The sequence below is a fragment of the Anabrus simplex genome, chromosome 6 (genome assembly GCF_040414725.1).
Source record: "Anabrus simplex isolate iqAnaSimp1 chromosome 6, ASM4041472v1, whole genome shotgun sequence".
NCBI classification, from domain to species: Eukaryota; Metazoa; Arthropoda; class Insecta; order Orthoptera; family Tettigoniidae; genus Anabrus; species Anabrus simplex.
The window spans coordinates 90,885,349-90,898,279 of NC_090270.1; the positions used below are offsets into that span (position 1 = coordinate 90,885,349).

Below are 12,931 nucleotides of genomic sequence, written 5' to 3' on the forward strand. Positions count from 1 at the left end.
ATTTTGGAGCAGTAGGTTATTAAACTGTATTTTCTGGTCACACTCTTAGACAATGAATTGGAGGTTACACTCGACCATGAGCAACTGGGAGGAATGACTTTCGTAATTTATAAGCAAATCGTAAACTTGAACATTCACAAACATGAAAGTGTTCTATGCATATGTTGCTTTATCTCATGTATACTTATAAGTTAGTTTTAAATTTAAGAATATTCACTTTTCTCAGATGCGTAATTTGATGAATGCCCTACTCATGAGTACTTGACATGTTACCGTCACATCACATTCCTTTCTAAATTGGGTAATGTTTACAATTGTACGATGTATTATACGTATAAATATGTGCAGCTGAAGATGACCCGTCAGGGTCGAAACCGGTCCTGTATTATTAATAATAATAATAATAATAATAATAATAATAATAATAATAATAAATAAGTATTGATTAGGTGGAGTTCTTCTCCTCTTTGCATTTGAGAAATGACGTTGTCCGCCATTTTGAATAAACTTTGACCAACTCGAGTTATCGAGTCAAAATTTGAAAGTGTGAGTTCCACATTCATTACCTCTGCACGCTTTAAGATGCGGGCACCAGTCCACTTTCGGACGGATTTTAATTTTGTCCTCATTAGTAAGGAATTTCACGACTTTTTTCGTATCCATAACTAGGCTATCACAAGACAATATTTATCACGCTAGTCAATTTTCACACGATTATATTCCTAATCCAGATCTAGGCTACTTTGTCACGCGACAAGTCACTTTACTGTACCACTCAAAACAAAATAAATTTCTAACTTCTGAATGGAATGCGAAATACAAGCACAAATAGGCTCACTGTGTTATTCAGCAATCTCGCTGCTAACCGGCAAGCAAAACTGAACATTCCTGAGGCTAACGGCTTGGTCCCCGAAGGTGCAACTTATACTGTGAAGTTCAGTTATTACAGGCCTTTGCCTGTAATCACGCAACTGTGGCGGCGCCTCTTACCTGAGTTGGAAATCACGTTTCTTACACAAGTGATGACAAATAACATTTTCAGGGCTAAATAAAATGTGATTGTGCTAAGCAGTAACCGCGAAAATTCGTGACGCTTTATATAGATTTAATCCGATGAGAATTGGGACTTCGAATTTATGACATGCTAAACAGGAAAACGTGTTAATGAGGAGCGCACTAACGAGGTTTTACTGTATCGCATTTCCTCAATTCACCAGTAAAAAGCAACTATTCACCTCGACATTAACGTGTTAAAATAAATTATCATTTCTATTGTACCTCGCTATCCCGTATAAGTTGTACGGGAATACTGAGCTTTTATTTTGTTAGTGTGAAGATACATTTAACACAGTAGTCTAAATCACTTTTAGTCTTTAGTTTGGATAAAGTAGTTGTTTGTATTTTTGTTCATACACTGAAATAAAAAGTTTATTGTTACCATTAATGCTTTCACGGGCCGTAATTATAGGCATGATATAGGCATAAGCATGAAAGTTTATTTTTAATTTCCCTAATAATTGTCAAAATATAGCAGTTTGATTAACTTTTTGTGGACTGATCCTCTCTGGTGGTGCTCATCATATGTAATTATTTATTGAATATCTGTTTCAGGTATCTGGATAAATTGATGGGGACATCTTTCTTTCATGAAAGTCACTTCCAAGGTCTTCTGGAACGTGTTAGAGAACGAGGCAGAGCTAATGTTGCTCAGCGAGTAGCAGACCAAGTTAGCAGGCTCTTCTCTGAAGAACTTTCATCAACAACTTTTCTGCTCACCCGAGGAGAATCGGTGGAAGGGGACCAGGGAAGTGAACCTGGAAAGGATCCCCCATGCCACAGTGTATTGTCAAAGAAAAGTAGTTCTCATGTTTCACAACAGAAAAATAATGGTGTTATAGATAATGAGTGTAAATCATTAAGCACAGCGCAGTTAGAAGATTCTGGTGTATCGTCTTTAGTTGCATCCAACAAGGACAGTAGTGAGAGCAGTACAAATGATTCCTATGGGCTAGGTGAATTTCCTCTCAGTGAAAATTTGGTGAATTTGGAGCAACATGTGGTGACAGCAGCAAATAATTCAAAAAACAATGAAGCCAGTGGTGTTAGTGTTAGTAACTGTAAGGAAATAGTGAAGGAAAATAATTCTAAGTCAGGACAAAGATCTTTCAGTTCTAATAAATCTCATATGTCTGGGGATGATCGAAGTAATATGAAGCATAATGGTTGTCATAGTGTAGCTGTTCAAGTAGGATCTGTCCGAAGTAGTGTAGCTGTTCAAGTAGGATCTGTCCGAAGTAAAACAGAAAGGACACAATCATCAACAACATTGCCTGAAGTTGGGGCTGAAAGCACTCAGCCTGATTCAACTTCTTCACTAACCAAGTCGGTCACTGTTTCTAATTCACACGTGTGCGTGAAACTTTGTTCGTTAATAAAAGCGCAGTTAGTGAAGGCTCATGCTGAGGTGACGAGAAGGTTTGGTGGTAATCAAGGACTTACTGGTCTTAGAGATGCTTTAAGTGACACAGGCAATGTTCGTTCTTCTGGGGATACCAGTGTTAGTGATCGTGATAATGAGGGGAGTGAGCAGACTATGGACACACATGAGAAAGAAATTGGTACTGGATTACGTTCACTACTGAGCAAAAGTAGTCCCCTTATCTTTTCTACCCCAGTAGTGAATGGCCATGAAGAAACAACTTGGTCCAAGAAGGAGAGGGAAGCAGATAAGACTGGGAATTCTGACGTTATCAAGGAGGGAGCAAATGAAACCCCTGTCAACGAGAGCAAGCTAAAGATGAAGCCAACAGCGTTGTTTAGGCTAGTTAATACATCTAATGTTTCTAAAGTGCCTTCTTCAACAACGTCTGATGCTAATGCAGCAGAAGAGGGAGGATCTGATATGTCCGTATCTAATGCACCCTGTGTACCCAGTGTAGCAAGTGTACCAAGTATAGAGACTCAAGGAGCCAATAAACAACCGAAGGTTGAGAACAAGGGAAGTGGTGTTAGTGAGGAAGAAGTTGGATCTCTAGGGGAAGGCTCTGGAGGTAAAATTTTTTTTTTTTGTATATAGGGTTGAAATTCTCTGCAACATTCTGTCATTTTAGCCATTATTTATGAATGCCATTCATTTGTTTAATGTTCTTGAGTTAAAGAAATAATGCATTTACAATGAAAAGTATCATACGTGTAAGAGGGAAGTCAAGACATTCTGAAAACACTGTAGAAAGAAACACCATACCAAAAGGACAGATCACTTTCTGCTCATTATCATCATCATTGTCAAAAACAAAATTACTTCACTTTAGACAACAAATACTACCCTTAATGGGTGTGACACCCATTGGGGTCACTTAAATCAAACATACTTCTGGAATATTTTTGGAACACATTGGGTACACCAAAATCCTACACAGTAACTAATAATATGCTAATAACATGCTATTAAGATAGTATAGTGGTGATTATGGTGATTATTGTTTTAAGAGGAAGTACACCTGGGCACACATCCTCTATTAACACTAATCGGAAGGAAAATGGATCTGACACTTCGAAAAATAAAGAAAGACAAAGGCCACAAAGGGCATGAAAATCAAAGACTCCCTAGGCCTCTATACGCAATACCGTCAGGGTTGGAAAAGAACAAGGGTTGACCAAAGGCTAAATGAAAGGGAGGAGCCTGACACAAGTGGAAACTATGCCAGGACTCAACTAAGGGCCCTGTGGTTGCTAACCCACGCTCTCAAGTTAAGAGCCTCTGGGGCCCCCTTTTCTTTCCTCTTACGACAGGCATGGTATGCCGTGGGTGTTATTCTACTACCCCCACCCACAGGGGGATAAGATAATATACAGTAAAACCTCGTTAATTCGAAGTCGTTGGGATCCAAAAATCGGACTTCGAATTACATGATTTTGAATTAACCGCCAACTCATGGTTCAGAAATACCTACCCTTGCCACGTCACAGAATATTCTAAGACCCGTTACTGCATGCAATTAACCTTGATTCACAGTTTAAACCTTTCAAATGTCATGGAAGAAACTATTTTCAAAATGTATCCAACAAGATGCATTTACAGTATTCAAATAGTGCACTCAGATAATTCACTGACATACATAACCTCAGACAACGAAGGAAAAACAAAGCATGATTCAAAGACGAGGAGAAATCTATGCTTGCTCCCATGTGCAAGTGCTTTATTCATTGGATTACTGTACTGTATGCATTTTAAATGCCCTGTACTTGCACAGGAAGTACCCCATGACCTTACAACATCGTGCCTTATGAAACTTTTCTATGACGATGGGAGAAAGCCTCTCGTTTCTGTGTGCATTGCAACACTGTACAATGACCCCAACCCCTGTATGATTTCCTGGCTGGCACTTCTCTCCTTTAAAACTGTAAGTCCGTTTGGGATCAGCATTAAAAGAAACAATGCAGTTTCATCGGCATTAACAATATTTTTTGGCACGTACAAATTGATTATATGAGCCACGCTTTTCGCCAACTATCGGCATCGCCAGTGTTTGCGGATTCTGCTTCTCCGCATACTGCCTGTAACATGATATTGTGGCTATCCTCAAAATGCTGAATACAAAAGAATTACCATTTCACCAGAATCTAGCAAGTATGAAGCACACTGTAGACACACTGAAGTGAGTGAAAGTGCAGAAAGCTACCCTGCACGTTCTGGAAGGCGTGTTCTATCATAACACAGATAAATTTGAATTTCGTTAAGTTACTCTGTAAAATACTAGTTTAAAAAGAATGTAAAAGCAGTTTTGATTTAAAAGTCTGAATTTTGGTAATGGGACCGACATTGTTCTTCGAATTACGAATTATTCGTGTTCCGAATTAAACAATTGAAATGACATGCAATCCGTACCTCATATTTCCGGGAACGAATTTGAATTACGTGGGATTTTGAATTAACCGATTGAGAATTATCGAGGTTCTACTGTACTGGCACCAGTATGTTAAGATTATCTTCCTATACTAAGGAAATGCCAGAAATTATACATAACTACTCCCTCATACCTACCGATTTCACAAAAATGTAAAGGTTCCTGGTGGTCATGATCATAAAAGCGTCAGATTTGTATGGTCTGTTGTCGTGGTTAGTTGGTTCGAGTTCTGTTGATGGAAAAAAATTTCACCATCAGGATGGTGGCCGACAGGCTAGGCGAGGTAGTGGTATACCATTATTGTAAATTACCAAACACAATTATAAAACATAGAACACAAAGCCTCTTGTAATTAATAACAAACACAGTCTACAATTTACAAACTACAAGTGTTATGAGACAAATATTTGATGTAAGTTTATATAAAGACTGCCAGCAAACACCTTACTTTCTTGAAAAAATTCTCAAATTCTCTTTCACTTGTTCCTTTGGGACTGTACAGTATTGACATGAGAACATCTGTCAGTTGACTGGGCTTCAATGACTGCCATTACCATCTTGTCAAGTTATGTTGGCTGGCTCCAATTTTTATTTTTAGAAAGCATAATTTGCAATGTGTGTGTATGTTGTATGTATGTATGTTGGGTATTAAGCCTGAAGGCTGGTTTGATCCTCCACACTTCCACCAACAGCTGTCATAAATAGCCTAGGTGTCACTGAAGAGGCATACTAAGGAAATGAGGAGTGAGGTAGTTTCTCGTTGCTTTCCTCATCGGACCAGAAGTTGCTATTACATATCAGTCTGCCAAGCCCACCGAAATGCATGCACCAACCGAACCTATGAGCGATATTTTCACACCATTCATAACAGGGACTGGCTGCATAAGGAATGGTATTACTAGCTTCTTCATACCTCGGTCACTTTCATATTGTCAAAGCCAAGGATGAGACAGACCGATCAATGAAAGTAACAAATTTATTCTAGCCCATACCAGAAGACATAATGCACTGTAAACACTACATCTTGCCAGCAAAGGCATATTTGCAATTATTGAATAATTAAGTACTTCATTTTACTTCCTTTAAATTGTTGTATTACACCAAGAAACTTCCAAACTTTGAATGAAGAAACAAGGTACTGCCAGAAACAATTCATCCACTGCAGGAAATTGTCACACAGGCCTTTTCTCTGCCTTATTCTGGCAGGTTTTTAAAAGTTAATCTGAGTATGTATTAAATTGTTATCTAAACATGGAAATGTTACGTCTCCGACAATGCTGTATTTGTTGTAATGGAAGCCATTTTTCTTCAGTTTTGACTTAGTTAATTTGTAACTGTGAGGTTCTTCACTCTGTCAAAATTAATTCAATATTCATCTAATTCAGTATAACATAAATTTAGGAAATACGTGAAGAATGAAAACATTTATTAACAGATCATACCTGAAGAAGATACCATTAATTAAAAACAGAATGACATGTATCGTTCTTGAAAGATTACCAGATTCTGTCAAAAAAAATTTCTTTGGTAATATATTAATGATTGATGAATCCTTCGTGGCTCAGGCGGGAGCATGTCGGCCTTTCACCACTGGGTTCCATGGTTCAAATCCTGGTCATTCCATGTGAGATTTGTGCTGGACAAACGGAGGCGGGACAGGTTTTTCTCCGGACACTGGTTTTCCCTGTCATCTTTCATTCCAGCAGCACACTCCATTATTTCATTTCATCTGTCAGTCATTAATCATTGCCCCAGAGGAGTGCGACAGGCCTCGGCAGCTGGCACAATTCCTATCCTCGCCGTAAGATGGGGGCTTCATTCATTCCATCCCTGACCTGGTCAGTGACTGGAAATTAGCTTGTAGGTTTTCATTTCATTCATTAATGATTGATGAAAATGATTAAGAAATGTAAAACGATTGTTTTAAAGGAAAATAAAAGAAGATAATAATTTCCACCAAGACACTAGAATCAACAAATGTAACATATAGCATAATCATCATGTGAGAAGATGCTCACCATAGTCAATACTGATGAAGTGCAAATTACAATAGCTTCCAGTCAAGTTTGTAACAGCTATTCTTCTGCAGAAGGTAGACCACCAAAGATGAGCTATGACCTACTAGTTCATCTTTAAAATAAATTGTACAATTTGTCATAGTAAAGGATCTATAATAGAATTCCAGAAACCAATATTTGATTTGATAAAATCTGTTGTTGATCTTTCAAAAACAAAACGTGTCACTCTGTTTTTAATTAATGGTATATTTTTCAGTTATAATCTATTAATAAATATTTTCTTTTTCAGGTATTTTCTAAATTTATGTTATATTGAATTAGTTGAGTTTCAACAGACTAAGGAATCCCACAGTTATAAAGAAAAGACGCTGTTTCAAGTAGTCCTTGTATTAAATACTTGTAGCGTATGCCTTACTGTACTGCTTTAATTTTGCATGTGGCTTAGGGTATTGTGTAATGACATTCTTTGAATAAGTTATTTACCTAAATTTGTTGTCAGTATTTTCGGTCATTGTGCAGAAATTGTCGCACCATTAGGAAAGTAATTACAGAGGATCCAAAGCTGAGAATCTACATTTTCAATTTGCTTTTATTGCTGTGCTATGTATGTTTTGTTGTTTAATGTCATCATAACCTGTTCAGCCCAAAATGTTTTGCCCAGCTACAGGAAAAGATAATTACCGTATTTCACGGCATAATCGTCGCACTTTTTATACCAAAATTTTCGAAAAAAATTGTAGGGTGCGACCATTATACGATGAATATTTAATACCAGTATTTGTATTACTCAAAAAATGTATTTATAACTAAATTGTATTTGAAACAAATTTAAGATGCACGTAATACTCGCGTTTATACATCAAAATAATTAAAATAGTCTAAAACAAAATTCATAATTTTTCGCAACAATTCGGCGAACGTTTTTCCAACCTGAAAATAAAAATGAACGTATTAAGTTAATTTGTCATTAATTTGAGTATTAAAGTTAAAATATTACACTTGCAAAAAATTATCGCTTTGTTGTGAAATGCGGACTTACCGGTACGCAATTTATTCCAAATCTTAGGTGTCGCTATCGCAGGTTTCGCTATCTGATGCGCCGTCCTCGCCTCTGTTAATACCAGTATCAGATTCTTCGTCTCCCTGCCACACTGCGACATCTTCGGAACCGTCTACTGCATTCGAAATCCCAGTCCTTTTGAAGCTCTTGGAGACTAGTTCAGGTGGTATAAGATCCCAACTCTTCTTCACCCACGAGCATAACAAGTCCAAGGGTGGACGCCTGATTTTTCCGGTGCGCGTCAATTGCTGATCGCCGCTCATCATTCACTCGTTGTAAAATCGACGTAAGTGGTCTTTAAAGGGTTTATTAACACATACGTCTAGTGGCTGCAAAGCAGATGTTAGGCCACCAGGAATGACTATCTGTCGTATCTTATTTGTAGTGAGAATTTGCTTCACTTCGTTCACGAGGTGACCTCGGAAACTATCTAAAACAAGCAGAGCTGGTTGTTTTAGTAGTGCACCAGGTCTTATATTCCACACAGTTTTAACCCAGTCCAGCATGAGTTCTGCGTCCATCCAACCCTTTGGTTGCACTCGTACATGAATTCCACGGGGAAACTGTATATTCTTAGGCATCGTTTTCCTCTTGAAAATGATGTAAGGCGGCAACTTTCTCCCGTCAGCTGTAATGGCTAGCATTGCCGTGCATCGCAACTTCTCACTACCGCTGGTTTTCATTAATACACTCCGTGATCCTTTTAGCGCAATAGTGCTGTTGCGAGGCATATCAAAAAAGATTGGAGTCTGATCGGCATTACCGATTTGAGAAAGCAAGTACGAAGTTTCCTTGCGCAAACGTATGACAAATCGGTGAAAATTTACAATCTTGTCCGTGTAATCAGCAGGCAACTTTTGGCTTAGTGTTGTTCTCCTTCGCACTGACAGATTGTGTCGTCGCATGAACCCCTTAATCCACCCACGAGTCGCCTTAAACTGAGTTACCGGTATGTTGTGTTTGCGCGCTACCTCCTGTCCCTTAATTTGTAACATTTCATATGATACACTGCAGCCATTGTTACGTATTTCACTGACGTACCTAAACACTTCTTCGTCAATTATAGGAAACTTCCCTGTTTTAGGACCTCTAAACGCGCGTCTAGAAGGGTTTGTGCTTTTTAGCTTGTTTTTTACTTTCCGCCAGTCACGCACCAACTTTTCACTCACAGAAAATTTTCTTTCTGCAGCTCTGTTCCCGCGCTGTTCAGCGAAGGCAATTACGCTTAGCTTGAAGCCCGCAGAATAGTTTCTATATTTACCCATAATCGCTTATAAATGCTTCACACGTTAATGTTTTGCAATATAAATGACTTTCCGTAATTGTTCACTATTAAAACAAATTATTTCTGCAAACACCCAAAACACAAATTAAAAACTTAAATTCTCACGCACACATGTCTACAGTAATCACGTAAATCTGAAACAAATAAATGCATCTGTGATCTGTCCATTCCAGAGCAGCCAATACTGTTAGGCAGCAAGGAAGCATGCAACAATTCAGTTTAGCTCGTTGGTTGCGACACACTACTGCGCTTGCGCAAAGCTCGCAAACCGGAGCTCAAGCTAGCGCGGTGTAGATCTACTGTACTTATTCTCTTTGATCTACTGTATAGTTGACTGTATTCCGTGACGTCAGTAACAAACATTCATTTTCTTCAATTTCTTTTAAACATACGGTAATTAGGTTAATATTTCTTCCCAGTTATTGATGATTTTACATTACATTACTGACGAGTTTATAAAATAAAACTTTAATAGCATTGGATAATAATTATCTTGACTGCTTGGATAAAAGCTTTCATCCCATGCCCGGACACGTATGACGTAGTAGTAAGATAAGAGTCTAGCGATGACAACTGAGACATCGTAAATAATTCAGCTGAATAATTCCGTGGAAATCTGCGTTATCGTCTTGGATTTCACTTTGTGCGCAATAACACAGGAACCGGCCCCATGGTGTAGGGGTAGCGTGCTTGCCTCTTACATGGAGGCCTCGGGTTCAATTCACGGCCGGGTCAGGGAATTTTACCTGTATCTGAGGGCTGGTTCGAGGTCCATTCAACCTACCTAGCCGGTATTTCCTGGCGACGTTGCCGATAAGCGATAACTTACAGCCTTACGTATTTCAAATGGGAACTCATAATATGTAGGTGGTGAATAAAATAAATAGTACACTGTCTCGCGACCACGTCGTCAAACTGCCGATAGCCTACCGGTAAGCATAATATGTAGGTGGTGAATAAATAGTACACTGTCTCGCGACCACGTTGTCAAACTGCCGATAGTCTACCGGTAAGCTATGCGTCGTACATATACCGGTATTATTTATTTATACTTTGTGCAACATGTCGCAAACGTGACTGTGTTGCCAAATTGCCCATAAACCATACACGTATTTAAATTGCGCATTCATGTGCAACTTACGTTGCAGTTCCATTTACCTTTTAACCAGATTAGTGAACAAAATTTGGACGTGCGACGATTATGTAATTAAAGGTTTAAAGTCCGATTTTTGTATTGAAAATAAAGGATGCGACGATTACGCGGTGGCGACGATTATGCCGTGAAATACGGTAGATATCATTCCCCCCTCCCACCCAAGAATGTAATCCAAATGCAGTGTATGGGTTCAAAAAGTCTATACATGATTAAATTCTATTTTATTTTTTTCCTCTAGGTTTCTCTATTATGGACTCTGCTCCAAGTAGTCACAAATTCAAACTCACTATGTTTCAACCAACGGATCCCCAGCACTTCTACCGGACAGTGCGGAAAGAACTGAAATTATTGCGCACTTCCTTACCTGAAGGAATCTGGGTAAAGGGCTTTGAGGATCGAATGGTAAGTGATTAGCTTTTTTAGCTTTTTGTAGCTAGATTTTATTATACACAGTTCAGAAATATTACGGGAACATGTTTTGTAACATCTGGTATGTGAACGTTAATTTGGTAGATGGGGTTCCAATGGTCGTACAGCATACCGTGAGACCTTAGCTACTCAGGGTATGTCAAACCGAGTTATACTCTATCTTTAGGCGTAGCCATGCATTAAACTGTCAGGTGACCCCTCAAAACAAAGTGAAAAGCGGTGTGTCTGTGTGTCATTATGAGGTACACAGACTACTGCGGTCATTTGAGCACGTTGTACGTCAACCAGCACATTCCATGAGACATCTTAACGAGGTTCAAGTCGCAAGGGCCGTCACTTTGATCCAGGGAGGATGGACTTTTCGTCGTGTTGCTGTGGATCTCAACGTGTCTCCGTCAGTTATTCACCACTTGTGGAATCGCTACAGTGGGACAGGCCAGTTCACAAGGAGAGTTGGACAAGATCGTGGACGTATGACAACCCCACAGGATGACCGATATCTGATATCTGACCATCTGTGCGTTGCGGCGTCGTTCAGCAACTGCCAGAGAACTTCAACAAGATCTTAGGCGGGTCACTAGAGTCACGGTGTCTGACCAGAGTACCCCGTTTAACGCAGCAACATCGCGCAGCTCGCCTTCTGTTTGCCCGTACCCACGTCATCTGGCAACTTTGCCAATGGAGACCTGTGTTGTTCACAGATGAGTCCAGATTTCCCCTGACACAGCGTGGTGGACGTCAACGTGTATGGAGACGCCACGGTGAGCAGTACATGTCAAATGTTGTCCAGGTAGGCGATCGATTCGGACAAGGTTCTGTGATGTGTGGGGTGGCATCAGTATTGGTGGCCGTACGGATCTTGTCGTCGTCCGTGGTAATTTTACCGCTGTGGGGTACATCTAGCAGATACTGCTACAGCATATGTTGGTTGCTAGGAGTGTGCATATGGAGTTGGCCCTGAATTCATACTCATGCACGACAATGCCAGTGCTCATGTAGCGTGCATCACCAGAGCTGTCTTGCGAGAACTGGACATTCAAGAGATTGAATGACCAGCAGCGAGTCCCGACCTTAATCCTATCGAGCATGTGTGGGATAGGCTTGACAGAAGTGTTCTTGGGCATCCTATTCCACCACAGACTCTTGCAAGACCTCAAACAGGCTCTCATTAAAGAATGGGACCTGATACCACAACTTACACGGAGATTGCTACGTAGGTGCCAAGCTGTGATAAACGCTCGTGGAGGACATACACCATACTGAAGCTCTCCAACTGTGATAAAATCCATCCTGGAGGACTGTTATAACTTTTTCGCCCCTTTTGGACTTTTCCATTTGTGTTTTGAAAATGAACGCGAATCCATCGATGTTCTTTTGTATACTTCAACGGTAGAGCATAAAGGTTTAGTTGGTAATATATCTGGGAGCAAGATATTGTTTTGTGGAGCATTGCATACGTTCAAAAACATGTCCCTCTAATTTTTTTGAACTGTGTATAAAGGATCGAGTAATTTGGCTACACAGTTTACTGTAGTTGTAAGTTTTCACTTGAAAGGTACCGGTACTGAGCTTGAACTACACCTCCAACTTTCCATATCCTCTCATTGCTAAAAGAATTAGTGAAGTGTTAAACGGATAACAAAAAATGTTTTTTTTTTTTTGCTAGGGGCTTTACGTCGCGCCGACACAGATAGGTCTTATGGCGACGATGGGATAGGAAAGGCCTAGGAGTTGGTAGGAAGCGGCCGTGGCCTTAATTAAGGTACAGCCCCAGCATTTGCCTGGTGTGAAAATGGGAAACCACGGAAAACCATTTTCAGGGCTGCCGATAGTGGGATTCGAACCTACTATCTCCCGGATGCAAGCTCACAGCCGCGCGCCTCAACGCGCACGGCCAACTCGCCCGGTAAAAAAAAAAAAAAAATGTTTTTTGTGACTAGGGTGACTAGATTGACTTTGATGAAAAAGAGGACGTTGTCTGAAAAAAGACGTCGGAAAGCGTCCAAAGATTTAGGCTTATATTTAATATTGCTGTCTATTTTATTACAAAATATATTGTAATACAACTTTAGTAAT

At 39.6% G+C, this 12,931-nt stretch overlaps 1 protein-coding gene across 1 annotated transcript in view; it reads left to right on the forward strand.

The window, feature by feature from the left end:
- The window catches only part of LOC136876122 ((E3-independent) E2 ubiquitin-conjugating enzyme UBE2O), a 322,520-nt gene that overhangs the window by 248,051 nt on the left and 61,538 nt on the right, over positions 1 to 12,931 (forward strand). The window contains exons 12-13 of the mRNA XM_067149804.2: positions 1,612 to 3,050; positions 10,665 to 10,828. Coding sequence (XP_067005905.2) covers positions 1,612 to 3,050; positions 10,665 to 10,828 — 1,603 coding nt within the window. The remainder of the gene's footprint in view (positions 1 to 1,611; positions 3,051 to 10,664; positions 10,829 to 12,931) is intronic.